General features: G+C 35.4%; 1 protein-coding gene across 2 annotated transcripts in view; it reads left to right on the top strand.

The window, feature by feature from the left end:
- ssh2b (slingshot protein phosphatase 2b) overlaps positions 1-19,787 on the top strand; it is a 53,318-nt gene that overhangs the window by 22,349 nt on the left and 11,182 nt on the right. For both annotated transcript variants that reach the window (XM_056447171.1, XM_056447170.1), the window contains 11 exons: positions 7,522-7,640; positions 7,735-7,799; positions 11,146-11,267; positions 11,347-11,412; positions 11,504-11,569; positions 12,856-13,050; positions 15,027-15,120; positions 15,225-15,353; positions 15,438-15,484; positions 15,666-15,812; positions 19,066-19,266. In XM_056447171.1, the coding sequence (XP_056303146.1) occupies positions 7,522-7,640; positions 7,735-7,799; positions 11,146-11,267; positions 11,347-11,412; positions 11,504-11,569; positions 12,856-13,050; positions 15,027-15,120; positions 15,225-15,353; positions 15,438-15,484; positions 15,666-15,812; positions 19,066-19,266 (1,251 nt within the window). The remainder of the gene's footprint in view (positions 1-7,521; positions 7,641-7,734; positions 7,800-11,145; positions 11,268-11,346; positions 11,413-11,503; positions 11,570-12,855; positions 13,051-15,026; positions 15,121-15,224; positions 15,354-15,437; positions 15,485-15,665; positions 15,813-19,065; positions 19,267-19,787) is intronic.

Consider the following 19,787-nt stretch of genomic DNA (forward strand, 5'->3'; position numbering starts at 1 on the left):
GTTTCTGAGTTCTGCTGCTTCCCGTAATGAAGAATTCAGTTCATCAAGGAATTCAGTACAGACTTTTTTCAAATGATGTTGCTGTTTGTGAAGCCGGTTACATTTGTTCGCGTCACATGAAGACAGAGGCAGTCAAAACAAACAACGTATAGTTTTACACCTTACATCACTGCTACACCGTCTTCCTGTCCTCAGTAAACAGGAAGCCCTTGCCACACACTTTTTTTTTATCATTATGCTGAAAGCAAAATGTTCTTTGCGTTTAAGCAGACCACAGTTTCTCTAATTGAGTGTGGTAGAGTATTGTACAGAAGTGTCATTAAGACATGAGCAATGTTTGGTTTACTGGTTCAAATGTGTAAACTATGATTGTTGCCGGATGTGTACTTGGAAGTGGCTTAGAAAAGAAAGCGTTTATCATCATATTATGCTATTTTAAATGTTAATAGTACACTGTAAAAAATCCATAATTTTACAGTTTATTTATTTTACCATTTAAAAAAAAAAAGTAAAATAACGGCTGTTAATTACAGAAATGTACCGTAAAATAACAGACATTAAATTACAGAAATTTTATTCAATTTTAATTTCTGGTACATTTCTGTAATTTAGCCTCTTTTATATTACAGTAAATTTCTGTAATTTAGCGGCTGTTATTTTCCGTTTTTTTTTACCGTAATATTACAGATTTTTTTACAGTGTACATTAGGTTTACAGTCAATGTAAGATATATAGAACACTTTAATTTCTATTTACTTAAATTTCATATAACCTCATTTCCTTAAATTATTCATTTGCCTCCTTTCTGAGAAAATAATTCAATTCAATTCACCTTTATTTGTATGGCGCTTTTATAATGTAAATTGTCAAAGCAGTTTCACCTAAAAGATCATAGTAAATTGAAACAGTGTAGTTCAGTTTTCAGATTTTAAGTTCAGTTTAGCTCAGTTCAGTGTGGTTTAATAATCACTACTGGATATGGCCTGGTCCAGGATATTATAACCTTGGGATCATCTCGTCGCTTGTCTTGGATCGAATCAGAGGCACTGCATAGTCTAAAGGCCTTGGGATGAGTATCCCACATTCATGTATCATACAGCTAAGTGGTGCACTGCGTGTATGCTTTACTAAAAAGATAGGTCTTAATCTAGTTTTGAACTGAGAGAGTGTGTCTGAGCCTCGGACGTTTTCAGGAAGGCTATTCCAGAGTTTAGGAGCCATAAATGAGAAGGCTCGACCTCCTTTACTCGACTTAGCTATTCTGGGTACTACCAGAAGCCCTGAGTTTTGAGATCTTAAAGAGCGGGTTGGATTGTAGCGAGACAGAGGGTTGGTTAGATAAACAGGAGCTAGATTATTTAAAGCTTTATAGGTAAGAAGTAATATTTTAAAATCAAAACGGAACTTAACAGGCAGCCAGTGTAAGGAGGATAAAATTGAGGTGATATGATCATATTTTCTAGACCTGGTAAGAACTCTGGCAGCTGCATTTTGAACTAGCTGAAGTTTGTTAATAGAGGATGCCAGCAAGCAGTACATTACAGTCCAGAAGTCATAAAAGCATGGACTAGTTTTTCTGCGTCTGAGATGGATAGCATAATTCGTAACTTAGCGATATTTCTCAGATGAAAGAATGCAGTTTTTGTGACATAGGAAATATGATTTTCGAAAGTTAAATTACTGTCTAATATGACACCCAGATCTTTTATAGTAGAGTTAATCTGCTCTGGTTGGTCTGATGGCCTAGTCTGGTGTGTGATTTGTCATCTTTTTAGATTAAACATTGGGAGCTTAGCACCTAATTCCATATCTGAATTTCAGCATCAGAGGATTCCTCAAACCTAAAGTGATTGTTGGACAGTTAATGATGGCATTAATATCAATAAAAGCTTCTTCGAAATGTTTGAGGCGTTGTTTGCAGACTTGCATAAACCAGCCTCTGGTCTTATCTGGATGTTTATTATGGATTGATGTAGTTCAGTTACAGAAGTGAAGGTGGGTTTGCTGATGGCTTGTTTTGGGAGTTCAGAAGTTATTCTTTCTTTTAAGAGACTTTAACTTCATTTATATACAGATTATATAAATGCACATTGAACACTGTGTCAAAGCTAACATTCGTAAAAGCAAAATAAAGGCACTTTAAAGGAAGTATTGTTGAAATAAACCATTTCAGAAACATGTTTTTGAATATTTGTAGTCTGGCTTGTATTCATATAAATCAACAGATTGATTCAGAAATCTGCTGGAGAGTAACACCCATGAAGCTGGTTTCAATAATGACTCAAGCCTGATGCTGTCAGTGGACACGTTGATGAAGTGTTTGGTTCACCATTACACGTTTGTCTTCTCGTCTCTCTGTCTTTCCCCTCCCTTTTCCTGCTGTAAAACGCAAACCACTGCTTAAATGAAACCATGTGTGTTAATCTATCAATGTACAGTACGTGGAGATTGACAACCGTGGATTAATGTGTGGTTGGACAGTTTTTGACCCAAACTGCAGCTTTATTTGTGTGCTCTTGAGTTTGTTATTTGCTCTGGTGGGCAGTTTGCACATTTTAAAAATGCTTTCCAGAATAGAAGGATTTTTTTGGGTGCTTCCTCAATGGATCTAGTCTGAACTTCAGGTTATTATGTGCTACTCTGTATAAGCCAAGAATTATGAGCTTGTGTATTTTGAATTTAATATCAAAGATGCACTTTTTTATATATATATATAACTATTATCATCTCTGTGTAAGCTAAACCGAAAATATGTTAAAAAATGCATTAAAAAATGCTTACGTCATTTCAATGCATTTTACACATTTAGGGCTTATTCACACCAAACACATCTTTGCTTCTAAAAATGTGAGACATGATGTAATAATGACAATAATGGAAAGAAATAGAAATAGCAAAACAATATGTTATGATAAGCACTTGAAGATACATCTTATAAGTCAGGATATTTGGATATTTGCCACAATGAGTGCCTCCTCCGCCATGATATAACGGTAAATAAAATAATTGCCTTGCCAACTTCCTATTATAAACAAAAGCTCTCAACGCTTTACCCTGCCTCTGAGCTCTTCTGATTTGTCCACTACTTAAAAAAAAAAAAAACACGTCTAAAAAACATATCTAAAAATGTGGTGCTTGCATGCGTGGCACTTCAAAAGATGCTCAACGCCAACAAGCACATGTTTACATTGAAAAATTAAGTACTGTATTGGAAAGGAAAAGTGCGCTTAAATAAAGTTTTTTATTTCCAGTGGACGCACATGGCTTGCAAACACATTTTGGGAGTGATGCAGATGCAGCGCATATTCCAGGCGCACCTTACTGAAAACATCTCCAACTTTTCAGAAATTCATAAGCTCACTGTTAGTCACAAGACAAGAACTGACCGATCAGTTTCACATTTTGTATGAAATAAACACATTTTGGTAGAATAATTACCTCAGACAAGCACCAAACACTGCAGTGTTTTTTAAATTTTATTCAAAACAAAACTTGTATCAGAGCTGCAGCAATATTTTGTTAGTTTGTCATCCTCTGAGAAAACAGTTGATGGTTGCCTAGCAGAGACAGACAGAAAGCTCATTGAAAAGGGTGAACATAGTGATGCGCCTCATGTTTTCCACATACTTTTAGAACAGCCCTTCAAAATTGCAAGGGCGCAACTCATTGCCTTTTTTGTTGACAAGAAAAAAGAAGTGTGGTGCGCTTTTTATGTTGCTAGGCAACTACTGAATATGATATTCAAGATTTGTAATTCATACAGCACCGGATAACTCAAAACACTAACCACTAGTCTCTCCTCCATTTTCAAAAGTCTCCATAGTCGTCTTGACAACACAAACACTGCTGTCACCTCAACGGAAACCCCACCTCTGCTCTCAATTGATTGGGGAATAAAAAGAATTACAGAGTTTTGAGTCTTTTTTGCAAATTCATGCAAAAGTCGAGTGTTTGGACATTGCTGTCACTTGTATGTAAATGCCTTCCAAAGATGCAGGGGAAGAGCTTTTTATCTTTTAATACATGTTTAGTATCCCAGAATTAAAATACAGTAATCATACCTCATGATGTCCATTTTCTGTGGATCACAAAAGAAGAAACAACACTGTCCTATGCATGTATTTCTCTTTCTTCTTTCTATTGACCTAGTCATCTTTAATTAAAACTCAAGGTTCTGTTGAAACAACAGATCTCAATGATGAAGAGCTGATGAAGAGCTGGCTTAAACTTGCCCTAAATAGTTTTTAAATCACAGTAAAGCTTGGACAGACCTTAGATACTCAAGTCACATGGACACACTCCCATAATGCTTCATTCTCTTTCTTTTGAACCAACCTACAATAACAGCCTCATAAAAAGACATATGGTTGCGCACATGACTCAAAACAGCAGGCACACACACACACACACACACACACACATGCACACAAACTATATAAATCCATGCCTCTCTCACTTCTCTTTGCTATTCACACTCACTCTTGTTTTACAGTCTGCATAGTTTGAATGTCATTGATTGAAGGGAGATATGTTGCATGGGATTATTCAAAGAACAGAAAGTCGCACACACAGATCCCCCAGCTGTCGCAGTGATGGGGAACAGAGTGTTCTTGTTTGCGTCCTGCACAGAGAGTTCGGTGTGTGAGCTAATGTCCTCAAAAAGAAGTCCTCCCATATTCCCCTACTGAACTGAATGTCTCATGTTCCACTCGGGATGTGAAACACATCAGAATTCACAGTGTTTCTTTGACATAATAAACAGTTAAGATCGATGTTTTCCTCTCGTAGCTAATTTAAAAATCATCAACCTGATTTCTCTGTGCAGGCAAAGTCTATATCGGTTTCCCCTGGGAAATGTACTCTCATGATTTCATTAGGATTAAACCTTTATTTGGGCTTTTCCTCTATAGATATTAGGTTCCTTCTTCTAGTTTGAGCTTCTTTTTAAGTTCTTGATATACACAAACTGGAGTTATTTTCATTTAAAGCGATAGTTCACCCAAAAATTAGAATTCCGTTATCATTTACTCACCCTCATCCTTGTTTTAAACATGTTAAAGTTTCTTTTACCTGTTAAACACAGAGGAAGATATACTATAAGTATGTTGGGGAAAAACAGCTATTGACTTCCATAGTATTATTATTTTTGTTTCTACTATAAATGCCTTTAAAATGCCTACAAAGATGCGAAGCATATGCACAAAATTGGAATATTGCATAAAACTTTTGCAAATACAGCACTGTGTCCATCCAATGAGTCAAAGAGAACAAAATTACCATTTGCTGATAACTGGAGGAGAAACCACTATGTGCATTTTTCCATTGGTTTGTCCTTTAATGTTGTCCCATCACATCAATATTTGTTTTCACATAATCTTGTATAACAAATCATATGGCTTCTTTATGTACATGCTGTTATTGATTTAGTAAATGTGTATCCGTCATAGTTTATGCAGTTTTGTTTCTTATTGGATAAAGTTTATTTTGTTTAGTTGTGCACATACATTTTTAATTGCCATTTTCAAAATTAATGTGCATCTTAGCATTTCCATCAAGTATTTTGTGATATTATAAATTGTGTGTAAAAATAGGTGGATGGAAACCTAGCTAATGGCTGTTTTTTGCTAATTCATTTTTGATTCATTTTATGTTTTGTGCCCAGCAGAATAAAGAAATTCATAATAACTTAGAACCACTTGAATGTGAGGAAATGTTGAGGAAATGTTCTGCTTTGGTCAAAAAAAAGACAGTTAAATAGGTAAAAATCAGTTAAACAAGCAAATAAATTGACAGCGATGAGAAAACAGCAGTTGAACAAACTGCATCTGATAATATTGATGTTTGCACAAGCTCTGCAGTTCAGCAGTCTACTCGGTTCACTTCACATTTATATAAAACTTTTTACAGCAGGTTGCTTTAAACAAAGGAGCTTTAGAGTATTTAACATGAAAACACTGTCAACGTTGCTTCCAAGTAGAAACGCAACTTATTTTCTCCTGTAAATTAGCTCTCCAGTCTATATCTTCTTTTTTTCTTTTGGAAGACTGACTGAAATCAAACTTTCCTTAAATGCCTTGGCAAGCTGTTGCAAACTGCTGAAACACACTCCAGGCAGGTTTATTTGGCCAGATATGGTTCAAGATGACATTAAACCAGTTTGTTCTTTATTTTTGATTCACAAAACGTATGTTATGGTGCTTTCCTAACCACATTCAATTAAATTTAATTCATTTTTATTTCTATAGCGATTTCACAATGTAATTTGTTTAAAGCAGCTTAACCTAGAAGTTCTAGTAAATTGAAACTGCGTCAGTCCAGTTTTCAGAGTTGGAGTTCGGTTTAGTGTGGTTTAATCTTCTGAAGAGTAAATCCAGCTATGCGCAGCTCCACAAGTCCCAAACCAAGCAAGACAGTGGTGACAGTGGCGAGGAACAAAACTTCACCATTTGACAAAAGTGAAGAAAAAAAAAACAGGCTCAGTTGGGCATGACCATTTCTCCTTTGGCCAAACTTCTTGTGCAGAGCTGCAGTCTAGGCGCTGGATAACATTCCTATTATTCTCTGCATCAGTATGGGAATGATAATGCTATTTTTACTATTTCTTGTTAACTTATTTGTGTTTGAGTAGTAATGAACATTTTTTATTATTCGTAAGTAAGTGAAACAGAGAGAAGCATTGTACAAAGTGTCAGTTTTATTCCATTCTTGACAGACATGATGAAGTCTCCCTCCTGGAGCCAATGTTTCACCTGATGGAAGAAGCATTGATAAAAACCCATAGCCTAATCCATCTTATTTATAGACCAGTTAAATAATATTCGTATTTACGTTTATATATATATGTTTTATTTGTTGTCTGTCTTTCTGCCTTCCTTCATTTGTTACATATTTTTGTTATTATATAATTTTGGTCCAATTTAAAAGCAACATTCCAGTATTTTGTTCCTTTATGTATCCAATTTTGAATAATTTGTTTTTGTGATTCAATAATCCATTCACAAAGACAGTCACATGTTTTGTTTGAATTATTCCGCAATGAAGGGGGTTTAATGATCCTTTAAATGAAAGATTCAATCAGTCACGCATAATGACAAGAATTTGGCATCACCCACTGGCTTTTTAAAATAATATTAATAATAATAATAACAATTCATTTTACTTATCTGTGCCTTTCATGATACTCAAGGTCACTTTACAAGTCTTGTGGTTTGTCGACACAGCACTGCGGTGTTCACGGTCTTTTGCCAATCCTTCCCCTCCCCTCTTTCTGCTCCCCAATCTTTTCTGTATATAATCTCCACTGTATTATCACTGTATTACCCCCCCCCCCCCCCAAAAAAAAAAAACAAAAAACAAAACAAAACAAAGCAATATATTATCCACAGACAAGATGATAAAACAAATACAAATAATTGACCCACATACATGCAATCAAGAGTAAGAAAGTTTAAATACATTTTGATCCATGACTTGTGTTAAACAGGCCAAGGTCTCAGATGTTGTCTATATCTCTGTCCTCAGCATCAGTGAGAGCTTCCTAACAGTCAAAGGTGCCGCCCTTTTCCTTCCACGTGGGAATGGCTCCTCTGCTGCCTCTTCCTGCTCGTCCAGAATCACAGCACAGCGCAGCAAACATGCAGGTATGGACATCCACTGGACAGCACATGCAAACTCGGGCAGTAGCATTATACAAATATTTCAAATTAATGAACCATTTGAACTCATTTTGTGCAGGGGACCTTCAGCAGCACCTGCAGACCATGTTCACTCTATTGCGGCCCGAGGATAACATCCGCTTGGTGAGACATACACACAATAAATAAATCTACCAAAACCTAGCTCGCTGTCCTTATAGGCATGGAGTGTCCAAATTTGTTCATGGAGAGCTATTGTCCTGTAAAATTTAGCTGCTGTCCTAATTATACACACCAGTAGGGGGTAGGCTTGTGCCGGTATTCGGTAATGCGATAAATCACGGTAATGAATATGCACGATATTGTTATCGCGGGCACTTCAAAATACTGTGAAAAATAATAGATCCGAATTTATATTCTTAGAACGCGCCTTAGCTTATTTTCCATCAACCGCTTCAAGAAACACTGCGTAAATGCTGCGCAGAACTGATGCGCACTCTGATGTAAACGATCCCCACATGTAGAAGCACTGTGTGCACGCCACCGCTGCCACCGCACTATAATCCTCACACGAAGAAGAAGCATGGCGGAAGGAGGAACGCTGCCGACAATTTATCCCCCTTCAAAAAAAAAGTCAGAGGTTTGGAAATATTTTGGGTTCCAAAAAAATGCAGAGGGATTGCTGATCGAAGACGTTTTCTCTTTGCACATTCACTTTGATATAATTGCTCAAGTTTACTTTTATATTGTGTATTGTTTTATTTATATTTATTTGTATTTAAATGTTTGAAGTACTTTTAGTTCATTAAAAAGTTATTAAAGTTACTAAGTTGACGAAACTGAAGTTTTTTGTGTTTTTTTACCTGTTTCTCTAGTAAAATTACAATATCGTGATAATACCGTATTCCGTGATAAAAGCTCAATCAATTAATCGCAGCATGAAAATGTGATACCGGCACATGCCTAGTAGGGGGTGATCAATATCTTCAGACTCATCAGAAACTTTTGTATTCCATGGTCTGTTGAAATTCTTGATTCTGATTATAAGGTGTGCAAAAACGCACTGGTAGTTCCAGTCAGTTTTGATCACAGTTTAGATTACACTTCAAAATAAATGTGTCATTAGTCATAATCATAGCAACTCAGTGACCCAGTGCCTTCAATTGTCAATCCAAAATTTAATCTCAAGGACACTGGTGTGTGTTTGACCAGTGATCTGATGTTGAATGCAAATATGCTCACAAATATTTGTGAAGATGTAGCTAACACGTGTTACTATGAGCTATAAGATATGCCCATGTCATTTACATGTACCCAGATGATCTCTCTAGCACACACTTTTTTTTTCTCTGACAGAGATATTTATACATTGCGTAACTCATGAAAAATTGGTCAAAAATTGTGCTGCCAAGAGCATTATTAGTTTTATGTTGTCAGTAACATAGCAAATGACCACAGAATAAGAGTGATGCTTCTGGAACCTTCGTACCTACAAGTTGACAAGTTTAAATGAAGATGTCAGTTGCATTCAGGATGGTACAAGATGGCGTGTACTGTATAAAACTTATTGTTATATAATTCTGTCACATTCAGAATGTTCATTTTTTTATTAATAATACCTATAAGTAGTTAGAATTTCTAACTCACTCAGCCAGACAGACATGCAGTTCTATCAGTTTCAACAAAAGTTTACATTCAACAACAGACTTAAATCAATCAATCAATCTTCCCCATTTTTTATTGACACATCCCCAACTTGGGAACTGAAATTTAGAGTGAATCCTGAATCCCGTTCGTGAAAACAGCTTTGTGGCAGCGTTCTTGTGTTTTTAACTTGTGAATAAAATGTGTTCAACTTGACATGAATGCAGCAAGCTGGAGTGTTTGGGAGCTCAAATCTGCTGGACAGTGGCCTCTCCAGGAACAGGTCTGGACACCTCTAATACAGGAACTATTTTTCATTCAAATTCAGTCACAATGATCCTTACAGATAATAAAATCCCAGAGTGCTCTGCATCAATGATGAAACTCAAGTTAAGGAATGTGTCAATCATATATAAAGCTAAAAACCTGTCTTAAATATTGCTAGACTGTAAAACCTTCAGATCAAAACATTTGTTGAAACTTTTTGTCTTAAACATATTTGATCATTTTATTTTGTACTACACCACTACAACTTGTTTGTGATGAGTGGGGAGGTACACAGGGGTCTTTCATTAACACTTTAACAATGGCTTGTGGTAATGTAACTGACAAAGATACTCTTTTATCATACAATTACATTAGAACTGTGAATTATGCCGTATGTAGACTATACGTTCTTCAGCTCATCCTCAGCCTAACCACTGCCTCCACGGAGTGGCTTCCATCTGGCCACTCTACCATACAGGCCTGATTGGTGGATTGCTGCACAGATGGTTGTCCTTCTGTGAGATTCTCTCTCTCCACAAAAGAATACTGGAGCTCAGACAGAGTGACCATCAGGTTACTGATTACCTCCCTGACTAAGGCCCTTCTCACCCGATCACTCAGCTTAGATGGCCGGCCAGCTTTTGGAAGAGTCCTGGTGGTTCCAAACATCTTCTACTTACGGCCACTGAGCTTATTGGAACAGCAAAATTTTTTCTGTAACCTTCCCCAGCACTTTGTGCCTTGAGACAATCCTGTCTCGGAGGTCTACAAACAATTCCTTTGTCTTGATGCTTGGTTTGTGCTTTGACATGCACTATCAACCCTGGGACCTTATATAGACAGGTGTGTGCCTTTTCAAATCATGTCCATTCAACTGAATTTACCACAGGTGAACTCAAATTAAGCTGCTGAAACATCTCAAGAATGATCAGTGGAAACAGAATGTATCTGAGCTCAATTTAGAGCTTCACGGCAAAGGCTGTGAATACTGATGTACATGTCATTTTTCAGGGTTTTTATTTTTAATAAATTTGCAACAATTTCAACAAATCTTTTTTCACATTGTCATTATGGGGTATTTTGTGTAGAATTTGGAGGAAATAAAGGAATTTAATCCATTTTAGAAAAAGGCTGTAACATAAAAAAATGTGGAAAAAATTGCTATCAATACTTTCCCAATGTACTGTATATATCCAAAACTTGTAGTTTGTCATTTTTACCTAAATGGATAAATGTGTTTTTTTTTTTTTTTTTTTTTTTTTTTATGTCACCTAATACTTCAGTTTCTCATCAAATCTTTTGACCAATCAAATTATCGATATTTTATGACATGCCTCGCCCCTTCAAAATGCTATTACTTTATGCTCTTGATCTCAACCACTCTCTCCAGAAGAGCTGTGTAAAAAAACAAACACTATTTGCCATTTTTAAAGAGGAGGAGCTACTTTGTTTCACTCTGTCTTTTATGTTTCAGTTCAAATTATGTCACACATCGGGAAAATATGTGCACCTCATAGCACTACACAGGACCTTTACCTAATTTCATTGTTTGTTTTACAGTGAACTGTTGTTCTGTATTAATGCTCTTCTCTAACTTCAGGCCGTGCGGTTGGAGAGCACCTTCCCCCAGTGCACCCGCTACATGGTGGTGGTCTCCACTAATGGCAGGCAGGACACAGAAGAGAGTGTGGTGCTGGGAATGGACTTCAGCCCCTCTGACAGGTTTGTGTGCTGCTTGTACTTTTAATTGAAATCAATCAAATACAATATAGATACAACAAGTATATTGTGGTTGTTGCAGTTCCTGTTCCATAGGCATGGTGCTTCCTTTGTGGAGTGACACACGGATCCATCTGGATGGTGACGGGTAGGTGTGAACTATGGTTGAAACTGACAAATATACATCTGTTTGTCCTGCAGCTAGTTCAATTTGACTTTTCGGTCTGTTTTCTTCACAGGGGCTTCAGTGTGTCTACAGATAACAAAATACACATATTCAAGCCGGTTTCAGTCCAAGCCATGTGGTGGGTGTATTTTTTGTGTTTTTTTGTGTTTATTAGGCCTGAGACAATAAATCACTGCATTTTGAATTGAGAATTAATTCTGCATTCATTCTTAAACTTTCAAAATGCATTGCGATTTTCTCTGAATTGATTTTGAGCTTTTTTATTGTAACCAAAATAAAACAATTAAGACTTTCTCCAGAAGAAAAAATATTATCAGACATACTTTGAAAATTTCTTTGCTCAGTTAAACATCATTTGGGAAATATTTAAAAAAGAAATAAAATTCAAACGGGGGCTAATAACTCTGACTTCAACTGTATGCTTTAGTCATACTCTGCCAATCCTTACATGTACTCTTTGAAGCTAAAATATTCATTGATGAAATTAGGAAAGTTTTAAGCGAATGCAAGAGTTTTCATAGTGAGCTGTTTGCATTAATCCTGTAGAATAAAAGCAAAGGTGCAAGTACATCTGACCATGGTATATGAGTCAGCCGAATGTCCAAGTGCTCTTCTTTATAAGCATTTGAGGGAATGGTTAAGAACTTGTCCAGAGTGTCATCTGCTGTTATAAATGAAGCTCAGAATTGATTTTCAGAGAGTAATGCATGCATTTTAAACATCTAAGAATCCATCCACATATCGCACGAGATTGATTTATCATCCCAGCCTTAATTTTTATCTATTGGTGCGCTGAAGTTATTTTTTTATGGAAACATCGTAACCAAAATGTATTTTAATTTTATAGTCAGTTAATTAATCACATTTACTCAAAGGTACTATTTTAATTATAGTTTTAAAAATAAATATATAAAATAGAATGGTGTCACTTGTAAAATGCAGAAACCCTGTGTTTTTCTGACTTCAGTGGTCATTAAATGAACTGCAGACATTATAAGCTGTTTATACATTGCCTTTAATAAATAAAAACCTTAAATAAATATGTCCTTTAAACGGTGATATATTGTGTTCAAAGGGGAAAAAAGTTTTACTTTTTTTACCAGATATTTAAAAAGAATATATTTTTGAGCAATAATCACAATACCGTGATACTGTGATATTTTTAGCCAAGGTTATCATACCGGCCCATGCCTAGTGCAGATGTTTAGTAAAACACTACTGCCAATTCACCCTAGTTTTATACTTTATCTATCACCTCTAGACTGTTAATTTATGGACTAAGGTTTTAATTGAATATCTTTTCTGAGGTACCAGAGGCTGATATTTTACCAAGGAAAAAAAATTTGTACAAGTCCAAAGCTGATATGGTGGCATGTGTTGACACATAGCTTCTCTTTCTCTCAGGTCTGCTCTGCAGTCTCTTCATAAGGCCTGTGAAGTGGCCCGCTGTCATAACTACTTCCCAGGCAGCCTCTTCCTGACCTGGGTGAGTTACTACCAGAGCCGGGTGTCCTCAGATCAGGCCCGCATCAACGAGTGGAACGCCATGCAGGACGTGCAGTCCCACCGTGCGGACTCACCTGTGCTCTTCTCTGATGTGTGAGTGTTGGTACATCATGGGTGCTAAATGGGTGTAATGTAAGGAATGACTGATGATGAGCCATTGAATTATTACAACAACAACAACAATAAAACACCCCTGAGGCAGTGAATTATGGCCATTACACCTCGAGTGTGCTTTATTTTATAATAATTAAACAATTCAAAACCTAAAGGCACTGTTCAGATTTTGTATTTCACAATATTTGTCAGGGTTTTGTTCTCAAATAGCTCTTGTGTGTAGGACTAGTTTCTGATGCATCTCATCCAAAACCTTTTGATTTTATTTTTACATTTTTTTACTATAGTATGCTTTGGGATGACTGAAATCGTTTAGTTTAGTGATATGAACTGTAAAGGAGATCTCTCTGGAACTAGTTTAGCTGTCTGTTTCTCTGAAAAATAACATTTAACAGCCTTGTAGGATTAATTTATAAGATACATTTTCACAGTATTTTAGAATATATCACAGCAATCATTTTTGTGTTCAATGAAGTCTAATAGACATCTTGCCTGACACCAGGCTAAATGTGAAAATCTAATAGACGTGTAAGGATAGAACAAAAATTGGCTAGTAATCGAATGCACAGGAATGAATGACTACACATGTGAAGTCTATCTAATCTGTGTATTTGGTGATTAGTCTATTCTTAGAGGTCTTATTTTCATTGAAAACCCAAATTTAGTCATGTTTTAGCCAATATATCTATTCTTCAAATTAGGGATATGATCGGCCGATAATCACATTTCATGACTCGATCGGTACTCGCCAATCTGGACGATCTCATGAACCATGAACATGTTTGTTTATGAGTTTACAAACAAAGGAGGATGCACATGTGCTCGTCAGTAAATGATGTTTGGGGGTGTGAGCGATCATCCAGCTGCTGTGAGGCTCTACGAATCTGCTGCTAGTTGGACATGAGCAACATGTTGGAATGGCCTTGCATATATTTAAGCCTTTTTACATATCAAAGAACTGAAAGTTCTGTATTGTATTATTAATAATATTAAAAGTTCACTAAAACCTGGCTGGAAACATTAATGAAACTAAAAAACTTAATAATAATTTTTTAACTTGAATTTTTTAATAATAAATGTTCTTGTAAAATACCTTTTGCAATTGTAACACTTTACAATAAGCTTTAAAAGGTAGTGTTGGATTATGCATTTACTAACATGAACAAATAATGAACAATACATTTACTACAGTATTTGTTCATGTTACTTAACATTAGTAAATGAAAATACAGTTGTTCAATGTTAGTTCGTGTGAACTCATGGTGCATTAACTAATGGTAACAAGCATGGATTTGGATGTTAATAAGGCATTAGTTAATGTTGACCTATGATTAATAAATGCTGAAAAAGTAATTTTAATAATTAGCTCATGTTAAATACATTAACTAATAATTATTACATAATAGTAAATACATTAACTAATGAACCTTATTGTAAAGTGTGACCATTGCATTTAACATTAGTTTATAGGCCTATTTCCTTTTAGTTAGGAAGTAATGGATTTATAGGTGTGCATTTCAACTTCTTAAGTATCAAATATGCGCTCCAAACTTCATTGAGACATGTTGAATTCTTCCATCATTTGCAATGTTTTTAAATTGCATTTTTAGTCATTTTTCTTAGCATTTTTTGTGTATTATTTTCTGTACAGCTGATTTTGACCATGACATGTCCACACTAAATTGTTATTGTTTGCAACATCCCTAACTTATTCTCTTAGGTAAGGAGAGATCTCCACTTAACTATCATACTGGGAAAATGTGCTTTATGCATTATAAAGCTTGAAGCATCAGAATCAATATTCTGTATTGGCCGATCAATGTGACAAGGAATTGGTACTCTGTATCGGCTGCAAAATTCTTGATCAGAGCATCCCTACTTAAAGTTGCTTGGTGCATATGGAGAATCAATTTATATGTGACTTTTAAAAACAAATGTCTACTTTATTTCTTCAGGCCAACTGAGCGGGAAAGAACAGAGAGATTCATCAAGACTCGATTAAGAGAGATCATGATGCTAAAGGACCTTGAAAATGTCACCTCAAAAGATGTAGGATGCTAATATTCATCCTAAAAATCACTTTATGAATGACTGATTTATTCTGTACAGACTTTTGTGTTGTATGTAGCTTTCACGCTGTACCTTCTGTTTAGATCCGCACAGAGCTGGAGATGCAGATGGTGTGTAACCTTCGGGAGTTCAAGGAGTACATCGATAATGAGATGATCGTCATCTTGGGGCAGATGGACAGGCCCACAAAGATTTTTGAGCATGTTTACTTGGTGAGAGCGACGTCTCCTTTACATTTTAATCATACATTTTAGTTGTAAGACCATCAGTCATTTTTGAATTGTATCTAATTACAGGGTTCTGAATGGAATGCATCAAATCTGGAAGAACTGCAAAACACCGGGTACGTTTTGACATCCTTGTTTATGAAAAAAAGCACACATACCAATAATGCCTGCAGTTGAAGCCACTTTTCCAGACTGTTGTAGTCATAAACCTGTCTTATCTTTATGCTCGCTTTGATGTCTGTTCTTGTTGTTAATAATTATTCCGATTTTCGGTTATGTCTTTGTGTTTACCATCAGGGTGCAATATATCCTTAATGTGACGCGGGAGATCGATAACTTCTTTCCAGGGCTATTTGAATACCACAACATCCGGGTTTACGATGAAGAAGCCACAGACTTGCTGGCTTACTGGAATGACACTTACAAGTTCATTTCTAGGGCCAAGTGAGTGGAAATATGTTGTACTGAAATGTTTTTAGACCATTTTCTGACATCTTATTCTTATTCATCTTATTCATTTGTTGTGTCAGAATTAGCATAGCTATGAGATAACATCTGTGAGGTTCGACTTTAAATCGTTTTAGTATTGTTCATAATGGCAAATTTAGTGACTTGCTGTTAATTTCAGAAAAATCATTTAATACTGTGTAAATTCAACAGATGTAGCAATTTTTCAATTCTGGTCTGTAAGTCTGAAGTAATATAATAGAACTGATTAACACCAGTACAATTGTTTTAAATAAACAAAATAATTTTGTTTTAAATATTAATATACAATATTTTAAAACCTTAAAATAATTCTGACTAGAGCTGCACAACATATGTCATTTTAGCATCGATTTCTCAATAGTCACATCGCAGGATATACGCAATGTTGAGTTTGTATTATAATTTATCATTATTTGCATGTGTTGTTGATGCCTGTGATTGTATACTGAATTTAAAAATAAGTATAAGAAATTGTACCATTTGTTTCCTTGACTATGATTAGTTTGATTGAATTATTTTTATTTTTATCATTCAGGTACTGTATTTAAATACTGTTAGACTCTTGAAATAATAAAAGGTCACACTTTATTTTGATGGTCCGTTTGGTGAATTTAAGTTACATTGCATCTACATGCCAACTAATTCTCATTAGATTATAAGTAGACTGTTAGGTTGGGGTTAAGGTTGGGGTTAGGGTTATTGTAAGTTGACATGTTCTTGCTAAGGTTCTTATAGTCAGTTAAATGTCTGTTGAAGAAGCAGTATTAGCAGATATCAAGCAGACAGTCTACTAATACTCAAATAGACCAATAAAATAAAATGTTACCTGATAAAACACTTTATTTCAAATGTATCTTTTTCTTGATTGTATTTATAGATTATTATGCATGCAAATACAGAAATGCACTGCAAGTAGCACAGACCACAATAAAAATGTGTTGGGTGACCACAAAAAATTTATAAACTGTTTATTAGCTTAAAAAGATGCATTGCCACTGCAGAATCATAAATTCTTTTCAAAAAGAGATATTAAGTCATCTGGTGAAATTGTATTCAGGGATGTCCAGATCCGATCCCGTGATCAGAAATCAGGCTCAATCATGTGGTTTTAGACTCAGACGTTACCTCCCAATCAGGACTTGAATATATATTTATATATATAGCTGGAAACTTGAAGCTGAAAGCACGGGTATGTCTGTGGTCTTTTTTTATGTAATATTGTAGTATCGGATCAGGTTTCGGTATCGGTAGATGCTCAAAATCAAATGACTCTGACTCAAGGGGGCAAAAAAACCTGATCATGACATCCCTAATTGTATTCATATCTAAATATATATTGCAAAATAAAAAATATTGTAATGTAAAATTTTTCCAATATCATGCAACCCTAATTCTGACATATAAAAAATACACATTGTATATATAATTATGCAAAATTCAGATAAAGTACATAATATTCAGTGTAAAAAACATATATTTAATTAGAATTATATAGTTAAAGTAGTATTTATGTTTTATATTTTAGCCATATTTGTTTAGATTAAAGTCAACAAAGGTAGTTCAAATAAATGATCCTGGACAACAAAACCATTCCTATGTTGCATGGAAATTGCCAAAAATACAATGTAGAGGACTAAATAATTCTTTTTTTTTTTAGGCTACAAATCATTCAAACATTAATTAAATATTACTTACCATTAAGACATGTTGTAAATTTCCTACTGTACATATATCAAAATCAATTGTTGATTAGTAATGTGTATTGGTTTTTTGTTTTTTTTGTGATCAAATTTTTATTGAACAGTTGAAAATAATCTTGCATAACTAGTTATAGACAAGGATACCAACCAACTGCATTTTTTATTATTACCCCACTCCACCCACCGAAAATAATAAATAACTAACAAAAAAGAAAATAAATCAGAGCAAAAAAAAGAGAGAATAATAATAATAGTAAAAAAAAGAATAAATGAATAAATACGTAAATAAATAAATTAACCTCTGCATTTAGCTTCTTACAAGAACACTTTTAACAAAGGTAGATACATTGGACTTTTACACATAGGTTAATTAAAATGCAAAGAAAATCACGTTACCATATCTTTTATCTTAGTTATTGCACATATCCATTAAATAATAGTTTTTGTAGAGGCGCCATGCATCCTTGACACAGACAGTTCCATATTTGCGATGTCCATCAACATATACATTCAGTGTTTCTGGTCCAGGGAGCGTGAAGGCTAATAATGTGTCTTGTTAATCACTTCCTTTAGATAACTTTAAAGACAATTTTCCCTGTATATAAATTACTTACTTAAATAGTTGTATCTCGACCAAATATTGTTGTATTGTAACAAAGTGTACAACAATGGAAAGCTTTTTGATTCAGCTCTATAAATCTCAAGATCTAAAAATTAACATTTATGAGTAGCTTTGTGGTCGGGGTCACATAAAATACAAAAATAGGTGAATATACAGCAGTGTCAGATTTTTAAATTTGTTTGAGAGTCAATATTTGGTCAGCGCAATAGCCTAGTGGTTAGCGCGCCGACATATGGTGCAGTAGTACGTCAGGGCATCCCGAGTTCGAATCCTGGCTCGAGGACATTTCCCAACCCTACCCCCCTCTCTCCAACTTCGCTTCCTGTCTCATTACTGTTCTATCTAATAAAGGCGAAAAGGCAGAAAATAAACCTTTAAAAAAATAATAAATAAATAAAAATATTTGGGGGCGAACTGATTGATTTATTTACTTTTATTGCCTTCATAAGGGCAACAAAGCTCCAGCGTGTTTAGCAGTGACTAATCTAATACCTCTGATTGGTTACTGCATTCATACGCTCACATGTGATTGGCTACGAAGGCTCAGCACTGCAAAAAAGAAAGAAATGTGTGTTAAAATGAAAACTAGTGCCGTGTGCGCAAATGTAAATGTCCCAAATTTCACAATTCACTTCAGTCTTGACAGCCATAAAGGTTTCATTTAATTGTACAGTGCATTCTTTGCAAGCGTAAACATTTTTCAGTCAGAAACTATGGTAATTCTGATGTAATGTAAAAGAATCGTAACTTCAGTCTCTATCTCTCTATGTCCTAATTCAGATTAATTGTTTACCTGTGTTTTTCTTGTGCCTCTCCAGCAAATGTCATGTTGAAAGTACTAGCAATTTGTTCATCTTTTAACACAAGACTAATCTGATACCTCCAGAAAAGCCGGGGCGAAGTGTCTTGTGCACTGCAAGATGGGTGTTAGTCGTTCGGCCTCCACTGTCATCGCATACGCCATGAAGGAGTACGGCTGGGACATGGAGCAGGCCTTTGAGTATGTAAAAGAGCGGCGAGCAGTCACCAAACCCAACCCATCATTCATGAGACAGCTGGTGGAGTACCAGGGAATACTGATAGCAAGGTAAACACTGCATTTGAATGTGTGCAGTCATGTGATTGGCTGGAAGCATGTGTGTGTATTCATATATTTTAAAATGCAGGTATGCCACACAATCCAATGACCACAGACATGTTCAACTTCACTGTAATGACATGGTTCTCGTCACAGTTGATTATAGGGCTCTGGTTGTGTTCATTAAGAAGTTACAGTGGCTGTTTGACCACATTCCACTTAGTAACTCGTGCGTCTTTGATTGTCTGCTTGCGTCTCTGAAGTTGTAGGTTTGTGCACGTGGGTTTTAGTGTGGGCGGGTATGGATGTGCACAATGCACTTTGTACTTCCTGTAAAATTAGTGAATGGGTTATTCACTTCATTTATGTTTAGGTCTGAAAGAAGCACTCGAGCTGTGGAAAATTTTTAACGCACCATATATACACATATGAACACACAAGTCCAGATAACAACTGTGGTTTTATCATTTATTTTTATTTTCTCTCTGACCCTTCATACTTTTACACGGTGTTTGGAGGACATGTTTAAG

The sequence above is a fragment of the Danio aesculapii genome, chromosome 21, assembly GCF_903798145.1.
Source record: "Danio aesculapii chromosome 21, fDanAes4.1, whole genome shotgun sequence".
NCBI lineage: Eukaryota > Metazoa > Chordata > Actinopteri > Cypriniformes > Danionidae > Danio > Danio aesculapii.